General features: G+C 42.8%; 1 protein-coding gene across 1 annotated transcript; it reads right to left on the bottom strand.

Annotated features, from left to right (window-relative positions):
- Window positions 1-330: 330 nt before the first annotated feature.
- On the bottom strand, window positions 331-19,048 carry cspp1a (centrosome and spindle pole associated protein 1a; the record flags this gene model as incomplete). Its single annotated transcript, XM_080417463.1, has 26 exons — window positions 331-542; window positions 1,130-1,289; window positions 1,478-1,590; window positions 2,153-2,204; window positions 2,388-2,422; window positions 2,599-2,733; window positions 6,068-6,207; window positions 7,960-8,086; window positions 8,294-8,363; window positions 8,550-8,651; window positions 8,740-8,901; window positions 9,113-9,259; window positions 9,510-9,613; window positions 9,836-9,979; window positions 10,142-10,289; window positions 10,800-10,914; window positions 11,332-11,389; window positions 13,030-13,148; window positions 13,271-13,605; window positions 14,339-14,396; window positions 14,691-14,787; window positions 14,881-14,972; window positions 15,608-15,688; window positions 15,803-16,194; window positions 17,912-17,975; window positions 19,020-19,048. 26 exons carry the CDS (start codon window positions 19,046-19,048, stop codon window positions 331-333), a joined length of 3,291 nt encoding a protein of 1,096 aa, XP_080273589.1.
- Between the last annotated feature and the right edge of the window lie 614 nt (window positions 19,049-19,662).

Genomic DNA, 19,662 nt, shown 5'->3' with positions numbered 1-19,662 from the left:
CAAGTTATTAGTACATTCACAGCTGTACATTCTACCATACAGTAACTTACATAATGCCCCACACTTACAACCCTTGTGTTTGTAACTGTTCAATATCTCATGGAGAATAGGCTGAATCTAAAGGCGTCAGTGCAAATTTTGTCTCAGCATTAGCTTGAAAGAAGCACGGCGTAAACATCAGCCATGCCCCCTCTGAAAATGGGGATAATTGCAGAGAAAAAACAAGTCATAATCACTGCTGTAATGTCTGCTGTCCACGGTGAACCGAAAGCTACAGTCCCAGGGCTATGGATGACAGCAGAGCTCTCTCTCTGCTGCGGCTAACCTCTGTTAGCCATGGTAGGTGGTGGGTCTGTCCCAGTGCTGGTCCAGTGTCTCTCTACTAGCTGGTCTCTCTCTTCGGCCCGGACGTTTCATCACCTCTGACGAGCCAGGACGCAGCCACGGCTCCGTGGCAACCGTCTCCACGGAGACACGCCTTTCCAGGGCAGAGCGGATTGAGCGCAGAGATAAGATGTCCTCGTCATCACCCAATACCCCATCTGGACAATACAGATGTTCATGTGTCACACATACTTCTATTATGCAGTCACAGACATCCAAACATCAAGCTATTGGAAATCAAAGAATAATTATAGTAGCATTCTGGGTGCTGGCATAAGAGTAACAACAGTATAAAGGCCTTTGCAGACAGGGTGCACGAAAAAAACGGACTATAATTTTTTTAATGAACACATGGTTCTCTATGACCTCATGCACACCGGCTCCGAATTTCAAGTGGCTGCAGCGATGGGTTTTTTTTTTCAATCGAACCCAGTTTGATTTGTGCGTCTTTTCGCGTGCGGTAAAAATGTATTGACTAATCGCACCCTGTCTGCAAAGGCCTTAACATAACAAAACAAATAATTATACATAAAGATTTTAAAAGACAATACATTTACTCCGAAATGTATTTTGAAATAATGAAAAGTCATGTGAGCCCGGACCTGGTGTTATTCAAGCAAAGAGCCAACCTGAATATGTCACGGAATGCTTGAAGGTTGAGCGCTATATTCTCTAGTGTTTTGCTCATTTGGTGCTCAGGTTAATGCAATCCTAAACGCACAAAGCACTAAATGATTGCTCTGACCTGATCTGAAGTCATGGTTCTTGTCATAAAGGTCCAGTCTCCTAATGCGGTGCTGGTTGTGGGCCCTGACCCTTTCCACATTCAGACTGCTCACTGACTCAAGGGACTGGGCATCTGGCTGGATCTCATACTCCCTCTCAGCAGAAGGTCTGATCACCTCCTGGAGACCATGATGGAAACAAAACAGTGATGAAAGTCCATGAAAGTTGCATTATTATTATTATGATACTAGCAAGTCTCAAATGACAACTGATGGACTTGTTCGACTGTTGTCCCAAGACAGCCAATAGAAGGCCATACTACAGCTCTGGTGGTGAAGTGATAGAGTAAATAATATAAGTTCCATACTTCAGGGTAGTCTGTCTCCTGGAGAGGTATGTGTCTCTCCCTGTCCTCTGCCGAGTGCTGAGGAGACCTCTGCTTATGGGCCGGATTTAAACGAGCATCACTTCTGTAGTTATCTGACAAAACACAAAAAGATAAATCGTCATCATTACAAACATATCAGTATCATGTCAGTATTACAAACTTGGACCCAAAACCCATGTTAAAGTGTCTCTCTTCTAGATATCCATCTACTCAGCGTAAACTGTTAATGGAATGAATGGAGCTATTAAAGGGTATGAGCCTCGTTAGCTTTGAACATTTCCCACCTGGCCCCTCAAACTTTGCCAATTCACCACCCTAAAGTTGGCATAGGCTCACCTAGCAATAGCAGCAGCTGTGTGGGCGAGATGGTCTGTCATGTGCCACGTTTACCCTGGCACAGACTCAGTTAGCATCCCATTCCCTTCCCTTTCTTGGCTAGCAAATGATATCATTGCAGTTCTTTGACTGTGCCAAATGTAGCCAAAATTCCAAGAGACGGAGTGTGTCTCGACACACTCTGTGCACACACCCTGAGCTGTGTGCAGGGAGAGCTCAGTTCCCACATTGCAGTAAGCAATACTGTGTTCATAACTGAGCAGTAAATGCAGAATGGCAGCAGTCTTTAAAGAGTGCACCATGTTTAGCCAAGCTTACCAATGAAAACACTCTCAGACTCTCTCTGGCAAGCAGCAGCATGCGTGTTCCTCTGGGGAGAAGAGACAGACACAGACAAGAACCAATAAAATATGTTGAATTGAAAAAGAGAGTGGTCCCAATAAAATATATGCTGAATTGTAAAAGAGAGTAGAGTAGTCCATTCTAAATCTATTTGCCCAGCCTGAGCATTGAAACATTACAGAACAAGGAACACAGTGAACAAAACACTTACAGGACCAAGATGCTTCTGTTGCTGCCTGATGTTTTCTGTGGAGAAAAGACAATGACGCAAATAACAAAATACAAAATGTGTGTGTGTGTGTGTGTGTGTGTGTGTGTGTGTGTGTGTGTGTGTGTGTGTGTGTGTGTGTGTGTGTGTGTGTGTGTGTGTGTGTGTGTGTGTGTGTGCGTGCGCGTGCGTGCGTGCGTGTTAGGCCACTGACCTCCCTCATCTGTCCTCATGTTCTTGATTCTTCTCTGCTGCTCACGGAGCAGAGCTTGTTGTTGAATATCCAGACTGTGCTCATCACTGGGGGGTTCGGGGTACACGTAACGCACCTCCTCGCGAGACTCGGTGTCTACACACACACACACACACACATACACACACACACACACACACACACACACACACACACAACCCTGCCTCAGTGACTGTTTCCGATCACATCACATGCACTACCACTGATGCATCAATAAAGCTTGTGTGTGCATTAGAGGTGTAGAGATGGACACACTGGTAGTGGATTTCCTCAGGCATGGCAGGTCAGTCATTGGCCACTCAATCACAAAAAAAAAGGAAATGAAAGCTAAAGCCAGGGGGCTGGCAGATCAGATCTTATGTGGAGACTGAAACGGAAAACCCAACAGTAAACGTATATGGCCGGATAGCATCTAATCGCTCCTGTCCCGGCTTTTTCAGCATCCTCTCTCCCATCCGTGCCCAGCCTGAAACAACCGCCTGGCAGTGACTCAGCAACTCTGCAGCCTGACTGCGCTGCGGCCCTGATAAGGACTGAACGGACAGAATTGATCTGATGCAGTCTGTGAGGCTCCCACACTTTGATGTGAGCCGCAACATTAGCAGGGAATATTGTACTTTTCCTTCAAGATGGTGTCTGAAATACCTGACCAAAAAATGAAAGAGAGATATAATATGCTTGAGTTGACAAGTAGCACATTTTCACAATATTATTATTATTATTATCATTAACCATATGAACCCTATTCTGGGGCTAACATTCAGCAAAAATAGCAGAACTACAAGCTGTGAGCTTGTTTTGGCGAAGAGATTTGGCGTTGTAGATTCTACACTAAATCTCTTCTTAAGGGGAAAAAAGGAGGGGGCTTAGTATAGACTCCTGGGGGCAATGAAGTATAGTAGACCTACAGTCAGAGATGGGGGCAAAAATACAGCAAACTATTTATGGATTATGTAAAAAAAAGTAAACTATCTAGTAAACTAAAAAGTAAACTATCTTTAATGCATAAGGACATTTCCATGAGGCTTCATTCACTAGTTGAGGCAAGGTGACATTAAGTCTGTCAAAAGACACGCCCTACTCTGGCTCTCATGTTCTGAGGGTGGGTAAGCCAATCAGAGTCGGAGTAGAAGTTACACCTCATATTGTGTTTTTTTGTTTTATTCCACAGTATACATCTGTGTAAAATGTTTAAAATGTGTCAATTTGCGAATAAAATGACATAATAAAATATGTATTTTATGTATTTAAACAAGACGAGACCTGGTTCTGCCAGACCCAGAATGAAGTCCTAATATGTAACACACCTACAAATGATGTCATGAATAGTTCATGACGAAAGAGGGACAGACTTTTTTGGCTGGGGCCGGGGGACAAAGTGACATACCATGTATGGAGAAAACAGATACAAAGCCTCATGTAAGCCCGACCCCTTGGGTCTGGCAAATAGAGAATCTGAAAGTGTCTTGATACAAATTACATCTAATTTGTTTCCATCCAAGCCAAATACAAATTACAAAATACAAGTATTTGAAATACGTATTTAAAATACTGCCCATCTCTGCCTACACTACAGTAGGGTTCAAGTGGTTAAAATCATGGTCATTCTCTGTGCAAACACATTACCTCCTTCCTTTGCATTGTATTCTGTTACAACTGGCGGTCATTTTTATTGTTCCCCACATTTTGCTATAGTTTTGGAAGTTGCACGTTTCTCTCTACAGCCTTGTATTATTAAGCCAGTCTGGGAAACGGTCCAATGCCATTTCCTTTGTTGCTGCCTTGTGGCTGTGTGTACAGGGCCAAACTGTGTGTCACTGATGGAGGAGCTTTATGATGAGCCACCCATGACCTCATGAGATTAATGTCACTGTGTGGAGAGACAGAGGCTTGATGAGGGGGGTGGGGGGTCCCGGGGGTGGAGGGATGGGGTGCCTGGTGACCATACTGTATGCTCCTTGTGTGAGTGAGGGCCCGAGTTCAAATCCAATCATGTTATGTCTCGGGTGTCTTTCTCTGCCCTAAGTTTCCTGTGTGTCTCTACACTACAGTCTACAGCTACACTCTCCTATCTAAAATAAACAAGACTGACATGAAATGTCATTTACAGCTTGGCTACCAATATAAAGAAAACAAGTGCATCTGTGTCTATACTGTCTTACGGAAAAAAACAACGTCCCTGTCCTCAAACCAACATCACATTTGAGATCCATGAGTTGAGTTAAAAATGGGGTTGAGTTTAGCTCAAATGTGGAGGACTAGAGCAGGCGCGTTAGGGTTTCATACATAGAAGGACGTGCAGTAGCGTTTTAAAGTACAGTTTCTTCTTAATATGAACACATTGCTGTATTGTTAACAATGCATTTATAACTCTCTGAAACCACCTAATGAATGTAGCTACTGACTTGCTTGTTGAAGCACTATGCTACAAACACAAAGCCTATAGAAAGTCCTATAAAATCTTCAGCATTGAAATGCAATCGAATCAACAAAAAGCACTGCCATTGTGATTTTCATTTATTTCTTCTTGGGCTGAAGATCAATCCAGCTGCATTAAAAGCCTTTCACAGGCACAATACGGCGGTGTTTAACTTAATAATTACGGCTAGATAAGACATAATAATGTCCCTATCTAGCTGTAATGTCAGGTATGCATCACCATTATGATTCAGATTCATTTTATTGTCACTTAGATGCACTGTTTAGGTACATACGTGTGAAAAACTTACGCTCGGAAGCTCCAATGCAATAAAACATGATAAAACAACCTAAAAACACTCAATAAACAATAAACACAGGGCAAGAATATCAGTCAAAGAAAGTGCATAGTGCAGAGTATGCACTTTATTATCATCGATTGCCCCGGGTAAATTTGTCATTTCAGTCAATACGTTTTTATACATCCACTGTTGAGAGTGTTTATTGTGAGTGGTTTCCCCAAGCAAATCTACTTCGTTTACTGTCCTCCACTGTATGGAAGGAGGTGGTTCTATTTTGTGATGTCATGCATATAGTGGCATCACAGACATATACATAATCCTGTAAAACAGGATCAGTCATAACCTGAGACCGTTTCTATTTAGTTTATCAGCTCCTTTCTGACGAACCTGAGGGGAGTTGATGAGTTAAAACTCTCTCAGTGCCAATGAAATAAAAAAATTATTGCGAACTGTGCCAGCAATTTTTTTTTTTTCAAAGTAAAAAAAAAGTGCTTAGGAAGCGAGATACAGCCTTTTTCAGTTATAAGTTAAACAAAGAGTGGATGGAGCTGCAAATCTTCAGATAATGATATCTTGGGTTCTGAACATTTTTTTCAAAATTGTATTGTATTGATAGACAATAGCCAGAATGGGTGCCACAGTAAAAAATACTCCTCTATGAAAATATTTATGTCACGGTACATTTCACAGAAACAAATATGTGACTTTACCTCTGTATTTCAGCTGGTTGAACTCCCTGAGGTTTTGTGTGTTTACATGTGCATGGCCAGAGTGGGCTCTCCTGGTTGCCCCCTGGGCAGCACGCATCCGCGCCAACTCAAACATGTCCACCTTTGGACGGCCTCTTCGCCTGGGAAAAACGAAACGGTAAGAGACTGTATATGGTCGTGTCTATAATGCATTATAAGCTTCACTTACTTTATTTGTTTATTTACGTGGGAAGTGCACATTAACGAACATTCAATACATGTACAAGCATTCAATCAATTGAACACAATTGTTTTATTGGATCTTGTTTAGTCGATACACTTATTTGTTTTAGCTCTTGCTCATTTGATTTTGCTATTGTATCATCTGTTTAAGAAAGTAGGTTGCTGATATATTGCACTTTTACCTTAGCGCTAGGTATACTCTTAGTTGCTTGTTTTAGCAGAAAATGCACTTAGGACTACTGGTGATTAGTAGTTTCGTTCCCTACCTATGTTGAATGCACTTATTGTAAGTCGCTTTGGATAAAAGCGTCTGCTAAATGACTGTAATATAATGTAATGTAATGAACATGATCTCATGTAAACATGCCGGATTTAGCTAGAAGCTCATTTCCATCCGTAGTCTCACAAGCGCATTTATAATGCATTATAATACTTATTAACACTTGTTATAAATGTTTATAATTATGCATTATGCACAACCTATAACAAGGTTTATGAAGTATTATAAGTGCTGGTCATAATGCATTATAAGCTCAGCGGAACAGCTCATAATAACTACCAGGTAACACTAAAAGTTGTGTCTATAATGCATTATAATCACATTTATAATGCATTTATAATGCACTTATAAGGCTTCATAACACTCGCTATAAATGTTTATAATTATGCATAACAACTTATAACAAAGACACTTTATAACTGACTGAGTTATAGGGTAGTTATAATGTGCTCTTCCGCTGAACGTATAATGCATAATGACCAGCACATTGTGCTTTATAAGCGCATTATGATGCCTTATGAATACACATTATAATGCAAAATGGGTGTCAACGTCTACGGTCCAGTAACATTGATGGTCTGATGAGTCACAGTAGACCACACCCAGTGCTTGCTACGGCATACACAATAAAATCCTCAGTGTTCATTTAACTGCAAGCGGGTCAAAATTGATCGAAAACTCCATTTGGGATTTTATTTTAATGCTGTGCATGCCCTGGTGAGCCTGAATGAGTTTCATTCAAGAAGGAATTAAGAATCTATTGATGAAGCTAGTGGTAAAATCACAGAAAAGCCACAACACCGGGCATGTGGAGGTCAATCACATCCCTGTGGTTTTCTCAGTCATACAGCGTGGAGGTTTCTGCCGAAGCAGTTTACTCTGAAACCACAGGGAAGCCCTGAGGCTGGCACCGGTTCAAAGGCATTTCTTCACTGACTTGTAGTCGACCTGTTTGTATGCAAGCAGGCCGTGTTTTTGTTACGCGCATGGTTGACATCAGGAATCTCATAATTATATTCCATAGGCCTGTAAGGTGACTCTGCCATGAAGGTACAGTAATGCACTAAACCCGAGTCCCTGAAGCAAGCAAGTCAGAGCAGATATTATGGGAAGATAGCCTGGGTCATATTAGTATATTCATTAGCGAAAAACCCTTTCAGGCAGCAATAGAAAATTTCCCAAAACTCCCATTCAAGTAGACCAGAACCAGCTCTGTGCGTCTCTGCCTAATGAGCAAGACCTTGGGCCGTATTCACTGAACTGAGACCAGCTAAGGCTAATTGAAAATGTAAGTATATCTCTTCCTGTTCTTTAAACAGGAAGCATATGATAAAAGATTCTCCCTCTTCTGGAAAAGTCACGCAAGGGGAGTAGTGAAAGTTGTGCTTACCTGGTGGGAGGAGGTGTGTCCGTCTCCTCGCCATCTGTCTGACCCAGCTGAACCTCCAGTCGTCTGTGCTCACTCCTCAGGTGCTTGCGCAAGGTCGACAACTCACCGAGTACCCCCCGCTGGTCCTCTGATGGAGGGTAGGAAGAAGGGAAGCGACAAAAGAACAGAAATGTTAGTCTAGTAGTGGCTAAATAGTGGCTTCACATTTTCTGTCCTCTACACTCAAGATTTCCCTACTGTCTGAGAGCAATAGCTCCCCACTTTAGTGGTTGAAGCATGCATGGAAACGTCCATTTCCACTGGAGTGTGCAACCACACTCGTAGACGGTCTCACCTTTGGCTCTGAGTTGGTTTCTCCTGGCAGGAACAGGTGGAGAGGGCGGCACCGACGATGTAGACAGCTCCTGAGACATTTATATGTATTTATAATCATTACAGATTATTATGAGGATTGTGAGAGAACGAAATGAGTGTTTAAAAAATAAAATAATTTAATTGTGTAGAATACAAGAATGAGAGTGAGCTCACACGCAAACGTATTTGTGAGGTTGGATTGTTTTTTGGTTTTTTTCTGTGTTGCAGTAACTTACAGACATAGGCCTAGAGGACAGCTGGCTGATGGCAGAGGGGGGCCTGGAGGCCTGGTGCTTCTTCTGCAGAGCTGGGACAGGAGGAGAAGGCTCCCTCCGCAGCTACATGGTAGGGAGAGCCATCTTGATTGTCAGAAACGTTGAAAGGGAAACGAAGAAGCTGCCGGTAACGGGCTTCAGAATCACTCACCTGCGCCAGCCTCTCCCGTTTCTCCTCGTTCTCACACTGCAGTCTCAGCACCTCCTTCTGCCTCTCTTCCTTCTGTCTCTCTTCCTCCTCCCTCGTCCTCTTCTCCTCCTCCCCTTGATGCTCGTCTGCTTGACGCATCATCGTTTTGTTGGTCTGTTTTCGCTACAGAGAGAGAGAGAGGACACAGAAAGAGAGGGAACCATCACTGCTGTAGGAGCTGTGCTGAGAGATGAAGTGAACTGAACCATGAAGCCGTTCTCCTCAGTTCCTTCTAAGAACTTGTGGAAATGCTACCTCCCCCCTCGTCTGATCTCCTCCTCCAGACAAAATATCATACTCCTCTGGCGCCAGTCTGGATGGAGAAACTCCTCACCTCCATCTTCTTCTTCCTGTTCTCCTGCTCTGCCTCGTACTCCCGCAGCATGCGGGCTCTGTCTTCCGCCAGCCTCCTGTCCTCCCTCTCCTCGTCTGCCTGGATGCGCTCCCTCTCCTCCACCTGCTTTCGCCTCTTCTCTTCTATCTGTCCACAGCGACACACACAAATACAATTAACCTGTGTTTTAGTTGATATCTCCCTCACCCACATGTCAAACCAGAGGCCAGTTCATATCGATGGATGAGGCTCAGTTATCCACTTAAACCCTGTATACTTTGTTGACCTGGGTCCCCCAGGGCTCTATAGTTGGTCCTCTACTTGTTTTTCCTTCTACACCAATCCCTGAACGTTCGCCCCAGAATAGGGACGCAAGGGTCCAAGAGTTTATCTCTACCTGCTGCTTCAGGAAGTCCTTGTAAGTGCCCTGCTCGTGGAGCTGCTGTGGCGTGGGTTGAGCATTGAACACGTTACCACGGGCAAACGGAGATGGACGGCCTGCTGAAGACGAACCAAAGCAGAGTGAAACAGAAATTCAACCACTGGCGATGAAGAGTAATGTACTGCAGCACTATTGACCATACTCACACGGTGGCCATTTTGCTCTTTAATACGTCATACCCAGCAAATTGGCCGACGTGTGAATATGGTCAGACACACACACAAACACGTGCATAGTGATGGACGTTATGGACACCAAGAAGAAAGAACAGTGATGACAACCTGATATCTGATAGGAGGGAGCCCTGTCCTCAACTCGAGGAGTGTGAACGTTCCTCGCCACAGGGCCGTCTGGCTCTCTCCTGTCCCGGGACTGAGGGTTCATGTACGCTGTCTCGTTGATCTTGTGCATTTGTTTCAGGTCACCTGAGGGCATTGGAGACTCTTTTTTTTACTACCTTCAGAGAATCGTTCTGGTGACGTCTTTAGGTGACAGCACCGTCACATGAAAGTGAAGTATAAAATGTGGCGTCAATATGAGTGCACTTTAGGAGATGGCAAAAAAAGAGAACATTATAGCAAACACACTGATGAGGTTTCCTCTGTGGTCCTTAATAGGAGCGCCGCCTCCGCCTCTCCCCCAGGGGTCGTACGCCTTCATCTCGGCCTCAATCTTGGCGTCTTGCCGCTCTCTCTCCTGTCTATCTCTCATTCTGCGCTCCTCGCTGTCTTTAATCTGGGAAGCAAATTGAAGATATAGGCGTCTCGCTTCAGAACACTTAGAGTACCTAAACCAACTCGCTAACCTGAAACCATAGCTTTTAACCCAATAAAACCGGGAACGCATCTGTGTCATTTTAGATTTGAGCTATATAGCAACAAATTTAGAACAATTTAGAACAGTGGTTTAGAACAGTGGTTCTCAAAAATTGCAGATATAAAAGCTCACAGCGCGTCATTTCGTGCCACGCTGCGAGCTTGTACATCTGCTATTTTAGAATTTTTGAATAATTCACAATTCACAAATCTTCTCATCTGGGGGTCCCTGGCACAAAACATTTTCAGATGGGGGTCGGCAGCCAACACGTATCATTTTGGGGGTCCTTGGTGACTACTGATTTAGAAGGCATTTGTAAACTCGGCCTCAGGTCTTAATGGGTTAAGTAAGGACAGCACTACCCCCCCCCCCCTTCAAATCTACTAAATGCTAATGTTCCAGCCATGCAGAATAGATGTGATTGTGTACCTGCTTTCTAAGTTCTTCTTGGTACGTCTGAGCCTTCTCTCTGGTGTGCTTGGTTTTCTCCCCAGGCAGCAGCACCCCATTAGACAGGGAAGATGCTTCATGCTGGATGGTTGCTCTAAAGACAGATATAAAGTCTCATTTATACTTAGTTGCGTGCTGGTGTCGTGCTCAGTAAATAGCAAATCTACAAGCTCACCACACGTCACGAATGTGACGCGTGGTGAGCTTGTATATCTGCTATTTACTGCATGCAACACTAGCATGCAACTAAGTATAAATGAGACTTAATGCAGCTGTAATAAGTCATGGTACATGTTTGTGTACAGCAGTGAACACAACATGCTAATGTTAGGTCTGGTCGCCCCCTACTGGCAGAAAGACAGAACTGGGGAGGGGAAAGCAGTCAGGGCCTTTCTGTTTAGGCGTTTTTGTATTTGCAATGGCATGCAAGTGTGTGCATTTAGCATTGTTATCTAAATGAATCCAATTCAATATGAGTCTATTAAGTTCAGGTAGGGAAACAGACACTGACCCATGGCTGTCATTTATAGGTCCATGGGGTGGTGCCATTCCTCCAACAGGTGTTCCTCCTAATGGGAGATGAGTAGAAAATACAAAAGAAACCACTTAAAAAAACACTTAGCATCCCTATTCTGGGGCAAACATTCTGCAGAAATTGCAGATCTGTTGTGAGCTTGTAGATCTGCTATTTTTTGACGAAGGGATTTGATGTAGAGGGGAAAAAGCAGCGGACCTAGTATACAGTGGTGGAAAAAATACTCATATTGTTTATTAAAAATGTACTTGAGTAAAGGTAGAAAGTATTCATTATGCAGAATGTCAATTTGTCAAGTTTTCAAATGTTTAAAATGTATAAAAATCTTTTGAAAATAGCAGATCTACAAGCTCACAATGCGTCGCATCGTGGCGCATTGTGAGCTTGTTGATCGGCTATTTTCAAATGGCCGAATTGTACATAGGGCTGAAGTGGTTGTTTTGTAATAATAATCAAAATCTACAAAGTAACTAATAACTCAAGTTTTCAAATAATTGTAGGGGAGTAAAAGTACAATATTTGCCTCTGAGCTGTAGTGGAGTAGAAGTAAAAGTACTGAAAATTGGAAATACTCCAGTAAAGTAAAAGTACCTCAAAATCGTACTTAAGTACAGTACTTGAATACGTGTACTTAGTTGGATGCTCAGCTGCATTTTTGCTCATTGAGCTTGATTCTGGCAAAAAAAAATGGGGAATGAAAATAAATGCAACCAAATGGTGGAAGCCCGATTCTTCAGCATCTGCATATCCACTTAAACCAGTCAAATCAGTGCTGTGGTCAAATGAGATTCATGAATGGCTGTGCCAAAATCCTCTTGGCCATCGATCGGGGTGAAATAGTGGCTTGATGATAAATGGTAATAGGTCTCTATGGAAGGATCTGAGGGGGTTATTTAAAGCCCACTGGATTACTCCCATCTGTACATTAAATTACCACACACTACAAAGTCAATGTGAAAGCACTGAATCATCAGAAAAAGCATTTCCTAGGAAAGAAGTAGTGCACTGTGTATATGAATATATGATGCCTGTTGTGCAAATCAATAAATCAATCAATGACAGTATGACAAATCTGTCTCATTTAAACACAGTTACTATGGTCCAACATCCTTCCATGCCCAGAGTTTAATTGTTTTGGCTGAAACGGGACATGAATGTCAAATATTTAGCCAATCTTTAGCTAAGTTACAGTGTGTGCAATTTATGGCCAAAACAAATTACCAAGTGGTGTTCAGTGGTGAAGCCCCAAATGTTATACAGGCTGGCTGCTTGTGCACATGCAGGCCTATGTCCTCTAGCCTCATTTGACCAAATGGAAATAATGATCTGTATAAATACTTCAATAAATAAACAAGAGTGCTTCACAAGAACAATGATGGTGTAACTAACTTTTCCCCCTTTTTTTTTACATAGATTACAACCAAACTTCCATGCTCTTTATAAGTTTCAGTGTTACTGCGCCACTTTCATGGCCAAATGTGGTTCTGTTTCATGATGCATGTAGTGGCATGAGATGCGACTGGTTTACTTTTAAGGGTCAGGTATACCTGTACATACATACATACATACATACATACAGCCAGTCATACAAACAAAACCTGTCTATTGGCTTGGTCAATGGTCACACCCTAAAAGAGGGTGTGATATTACAGCATATACTGTACGTATACTGACTGTAGGGCATGTATGGATCCAGTGGATTTCTTGCTCCATAGTAGTAATAGGCCTCATCATAAGGAGTCCTGTATGCATCCGTTAGAGTGGGCGGCCTGGGAGGAGGAATATTGGCAAGTCTGAAAACCAAAAATACAAAACAATGCATAAACAAACTTTCTACAAAAGCAGACACCTAAATCAATAGATCATCAATTGATAGCTATAACTATAAAGCCAATGAATGGGGAAATCAAGATACCTTGGCGCTACCATCTCTCCTAATGTGTTTGAGAGGCTCCTGTGGAAGTCTTCATTAAAAGAGGACAGTCCAGGGACCCCCAGTCCCACCCCCATCCCTGAACCCGCCGCTGTCCTTCCAGTGTTGTGACCGAGGGCTATGCTGTAGTCCAGGGCTGAAGAGGGGAAGGTCACAGGAGGTTTGTCTGGGGGACCCGAGCCCACTGGTGGCTTGTCGTCCTGGGTTCTTGCCGTGGTCCCCAAGGCGTCCATGCCTACCCCTGGCCTATAGGGAACATCCCGTCTCCAGCCCGTATACTCACGGTTGACTGCCCCAAACTGCTTTAAGCGGTCAGGCTAGATGAACACAATATGCAGAAAATAGAATAAAAATCACACCCAGTGTGAAGTGGGCGGTGTCTTGCTAGCTAATCACACTTAAAAGAATAATGTGTTTTTTTAATACCCTTTCCACCCACAATGTGTGATTCACTTTAAAAAAAACATAAATGTGTTTTTTTTAAGTGCATAGTCCTATTTATAGGGCTATGCACATGTGTCATGTTTCACTAGCCAATCACAGTCCTGAATAGACTGTGATTGGCCAATCACGGTGCAGGGTTAGGGGGGTACACTGGTGGCCAATCACAGTGCAGGATTGGGGGGTGCAAATATCCAAACTCACATATAGGGGCGGTTTCACCGCCCAAAAATATGTTTCTAATGAAAACAGAAATGTACACATGAGTACAAATTGCTCTGCAAGGTGCCATGTCATCAATAGAATACTATCAACTGAATTATGATCTTGCAAAAAAACTATTTGTAACAAGTGTTGACTGAGTACAGCTATTGTCATAGGCCAAGGCTTATATGAAAATAATGAAAACACAAAACAGCTCAGAAATAAAATGGTAAACACACAAAGAGGCCAAACACGTGTCTGAAAAGGTTATGATATCATATCATAACGTGACATGAAGTGATGCAACAAAATGTATCTTCCACTGAATCAAATGCAACAGCAAAATGAATGAATGATACACAACAAGAAGGGATTTTTAGTGCTTTGCACTCTGCTTTGCTTTACCTTCTTCTCAGGGTCTACAGCCCCAGTGGCAGCAACTCTCAAGTCAAGTTCCTTTTCCCTGGGGGGGAGGGAAGCAAAACAAAACAAAACAAAACAAAACAAAACAAATAATTGAGTAGACAGTGTTTAAAAACACTGTCTAATCCCTCTGAAACTAAAGCAGAATCTAAAGTATATGAGGTATGATATATATTCAACTCTTCACAATACAAGACCATTTCGGGGAGGACAAATGGCTGATCAAATCAGTGCAGGTTAGGAGAAAGAATACAGGCTGATTCAGGGTTCTCAGAATCCCCTCACGTCTTCTATCTCGTTGAACTGATGTCACCTTGTGTATGCTGATACTCACATCCTTTTGTTTCTTTGCCCTTCAGCCATTTGTTCCAGCAGCTCCTGCCTGTAGCGCTCCTTTCTCATCTGAGAGGCCGAATTCCTTTCCGTTGCCCCTGCATCATAGCACAAAACCAAAAGATTCTAGCATGTTGTTGCAGAGAAGGTATGAAGAAGATGCATCTGTAATTTATGAGAGTAGGTCCTACCGATCAGGAGTCCGGTGGTGAATTCAGCGGTGTCCTTGTTGGCAGCAGACCTGGATCTCTCTGTGGTCCTCATGCTGTCGGGCATTTGTGCGCTGTTACACACAAATAGACAATAGTCAAGAGTCTGAGACGGTCCAATCCGCTTGGCAAATCAATGACAGCATGCTCTATGAAGCTAGCAGGTTATCAGTCAGTTTCCCCTTGAGCCACCATAAGCCTTGTGCACCAGCGCTTCACATCACACACCATCACAAATCACAGTCTTCCCCCCCCCACCCCCCCAGAGCCTTCCACCCAGTGGCCTAGAAACAGGGAGGAGAGAGCCTCCAACTCAAATCGATGCAGCTCTTCTGATGGAACCGTGGTGAGTAATTGTCTACTTGGAGCTGACCCAAGGCGTACTCTCAATCAGAGAGAACAGTCCTCCATATTAAAAGCTTATTGATGAGGCGGCTCAATTTGCAGGCAAACTAATTGCATAAATCGGAAACAAAGATACAATATAATCAGGTACGAAAACAAAGTGCTCAAAGGCACTAAATGCATGACTGCTATTAAGAGTAATTATGTTGTCTTATTATTTCCCTGTTTTTGGCTCCATTCAATCAATACTGCCTTAATCAATAGAGAAGACTGACGTGTTTTCCCTTCAAAGGAATGCTAATCCCATTTGCTTAATAGCGGGGTGACCAGTACAGTACTATACATGGGGTTTGTTCTTGCTGACTGTGACTTCCTAATCCTGTCTTCGTTGTCCTCCTCACAAACACCAGGCGGGACATCCACTTCCTTTGTGTCTGGAAGAACTCTGACACAGAAAGACAAAGCAGATGAAAGCAATATGATTAACACATGTGATAATATGACCCTAGCCTAGCAGGAGGGTGGCTGTCAAAAAAGAAACACTAGGATTACACCTCACCTGTCAGCTCTGTGCTGCTGGATTCTCACTGTGTGTCCAGGCTCTCTGATGTTTCCGTTTTGCGCTCTCTGGTGATTCAACTCCAGCTCCTCATCCTCCTCATCTGTGTTCCGCCCCGCCTCTGAGCTATAGTCCACCCTGAGCCCTCTGAGCCTCCTTGGCTTGCCCTCCCAGACCTCCCGGGGATTGTTCAGTCTGTGAATTTGCCACTGCCTTCGCCTCTGAGGGTTCTGTGTTCCCGTTCCAGTCCCTGCAGCCTTGGTCTGAGTGATTGCATCCCTTGTACATGGGAGCTGCTCCTCGTGTGTTGGCTGTAGTGCGCTTGGCTGGACCTCAGTAATCGGCAGCAGAGGAATTGGAGAAGAAGAGCTTGGGGCGTCCAACACCTGAACCTGTAGAGATATGAAAGTACAGAGCGATGGTGGAGCATATTGAATATGGAACACAAACCTATGAAAAACAGGAAGACTTTTTTTACTTCTACCTGAGAGGCAACAGGGGATGTTTGTCTTAAACGTCTCAGTCCAGCTTGTCTCTTGAGGAGGAGGTTGTATTCCGTATTTCTCTCTTCTCTCAGTTGCTCCTAGTGACAGAACATAAATTCAAAGCTGTCTGTCTCTGGGGTTCCTCGTGACTCAGTGGATGACTCACGTGCACACAGTATATAGTACATTGACATTCACAATACTGAGTGTTTGAAAGTGACGCATATCTTTCTTTATCCACTGAATTCTTAATGAAGCAGAAACATAAGTAAAAACTGATTTAAAAAGAGCAATACATCACCACTCACAATTTGAGAAAACATGACAATCAAAGTGACAACAAAAAACAGCAATATTCAGCACCTTATTCTACTGTCCATACCTGTCACACAGTATTATTTTAGATCCATTCATGACTCCATCAAGCCAATGATATGTCTTACAATTTAACAACATTTGGTTAGCTACGCCAACTTGCCTGTCTTTCTTTAGCAAATGTAAACTAAAGCAGTTGCTATGTGACACAAGGAAATGCAATAAACTTTTGACATCAGCTCAAGCTGAGGTATGCCATATCACTAAAGGGTGGAACACTGATGGCCATGGAAACCACGTGTTTACTCATGCACGCACAACACAGTCAAAACACACACACAGGCACTTATACACACATCATTTCATAATTGTGTTTTTGGTGTTTTATAATATAAGTGATTAAAGGGAAAGACCACTCATTTTCAACATTGAACTATGCCTTTAATACACCTTAGAGCTGTTGTGTGGAAATAAGAAAAAAGTCCCCCCCCCCCCCTTCTGTGTTGCCTAGAAAAGGATAATTGATTGAGGTCACGTGATCAGTGACATACACACCCTGCGTATGTCACTGATCACATGACCTCAATCAATTATCCAGTTCTAGGCAACATAGAGGGGGGGGGGCTTTTTTCTTATTACCACACAACAACTCTAAGGTGTATTAAAGACATAGTTCAATGTTGAAAATGAGTGGTCTTCCCATTTAAGATAAAACACACACACACACACACACACACACACACACACACACACACACACACACACACACACACACACACACACACACACACACACACACACACACACACACACACACACACACACACACACACACACACACACACACACACACACACACACACACCTACCTTAGCAAATCTTCTCTCATCAATAGGTAGGGAGAGACTCCGAGGCTGTGGGCCAGGCGCTCCACTTTTTAGAACTTCTTTCTGAAAGAGGAATATTAAAATAAGTAACATAGTCATGGATGTGTGAGACCTTACCGTAATTATCATTCAATGTTGTAATCTAATACATTAATTATGAAGTAAAAATGTACATGGTCAAATTCTAAACTATTAATAGGGTATTAATCATACCCTGCGTGATTGCTTAAACTGACCTTTGTAACATAACATCTGAAGTCCTGACGGAGTTCTTCTTGGAGTCTGTGCTTCTTCCTTTCATATTCTGCTCCCAGTTGTGAAATTAGGCCACAACCTGATAGAAAAAAACAATTGAACAAAATTAGCTCACATTATACCAAAAAGGTGGCATCTGATTAATATGACAGACATGTGTACCACACCTCTGCCTCCTGTTGAAGCTGAAAGAGATGCAGCTGCTGTGTGCCTTGTGTCTTCAGCCCTCGTCTACAATGGATACAAATACATGATGATGCTAATATTATACAATAATTGATTTAATATTTTCTAATAACAAAAAGGATGTCATCAAAGTGATTAATGGTGCCAGCCAGGACAAAAGCCTCTTCTTGAATGCCAGTAAAACCAAAGAGACGATTGTGGATTTCTGCACACAATGTCAGAGGACCTGCAATCCACTCATGGTGATAAACGGGACACCAGCAGAGAGGGTGAGTAGTTTCAAGTACCACGGTGTACATCACTGTGGACAGCGTCTCCCCACCTGTGCCACCTCAGAAAGCTGAGACGATTCGAAGTCTCACAGAACACCCTGAAATCCTTCTATACTCATCTATAACTCAGAGCGTTCTGATGATGGGGGCTCTGGTACATCTCCTGCACATAATTTACACGTCTGGACTGTGTCTCTCTGCTTAGAATGACTACAGCTCAGCATTTTAAACTATATACCTTGGCCAGCCTTCTGCTGCAAGTGTGTATATTATGTAGACTAGTGGTTCTCAAAGTGGATTCCAGGGACTCTCCGGGTTCCTTTAGGGGGGTCCAAATGGACCCTTACAAGTCTGTAACTCTGACAGTGTACAAATGGAACCAAATGGACCCTAACGGGTCCATTTGGTTCCATTTGTACACTGTCAGAGTCAAGGGGAGACCTTGTAATGTAAAAGTTTGAGAACAATTGCTATAGTGTAGACAATCCTAAAGTGTCTGTACAATGATCGTTTTTGCACACCCTGTAAATTACACACTTGATATTTATTTACAGGGCAGGTGTTTGTTACAGGGCAGGTGTTTAGCATATGTCACACCAACATATCACACACACACACACACACACACACACACACACACACACACACACACACACACACACACACACACACACACACACACACACACACACACACACACACACACACACACACACACACACACAAATCTCTTGAATCTTGAATAAAACTATACATAGTAGTAGTACCTTGATCTCCAGATATGGTGGGTCACTGTACTGTAATGCATTTACTTCACGTTCCTCCAAAACGTCCATCTTCATCCATGCTGTTATTATTCAATCATTAAATAATCAAAGCAAAAGATATGGCTTGCAGATACCCAGTGTTAACCATGGCTGTGTTGTTAAAAGGGATACTGGATAGAATGATAGCTACATGGCTGAATTATTTGGTGTTTGGTTTAGAGGAGCCAACACGACACTCCGAGCATCAGCACGTTGCTAAGGGCAACCACAACACCAACCAAGTATCGCGAGGCCAGCACTCAAATCTCGCTGTACGAATGGCAGAGAGAGAGAGAGAGAGAGAGAGAGAGAGAGAGAGAGAGACCAGACCAGACCAGACCAGACCACATACACAATACATAATAAAAACTAATGTGTTACTCGACAGTCTACACAGATGGTAATTTTGCAAAGTTAACGAGTAATATGCACTATACTTTGAAAGTAATTTTCAAATGTTCTAATTAAAACCTTTCACGATGATCATTGTCTTTCTACAAACAGCCACTAGATGTCAGTGTTGTTCCTGTTTGTTCTTTGCGCTCTACTTCGGACTAAACCATACTTTTATTGGGGGTGTTCTGTTTCCAACTAACCGTTAAAATAGTCTAAAAGAATATCATATTGTTGAAAGAGAATTTCTCAAATAAATTA

This window comes from Gymnoscopelus braueri, assembly GCF_963280865.1.
Source record: "Gymnoscopelus braueri genome assembly, chromosome: 21".
NCBI classification, from domain to species: Eukaryota; Metazoa; Chordata; class Actinopteri; order Myctophiformes; family Myctophidae; genus Gymnoscopelus; species Gymnoscopelus braueri.
Note: the sequence above shows the minus strand (reverse complement) of the source record. Positions and strands in the feature narration are given on the sequence as shown.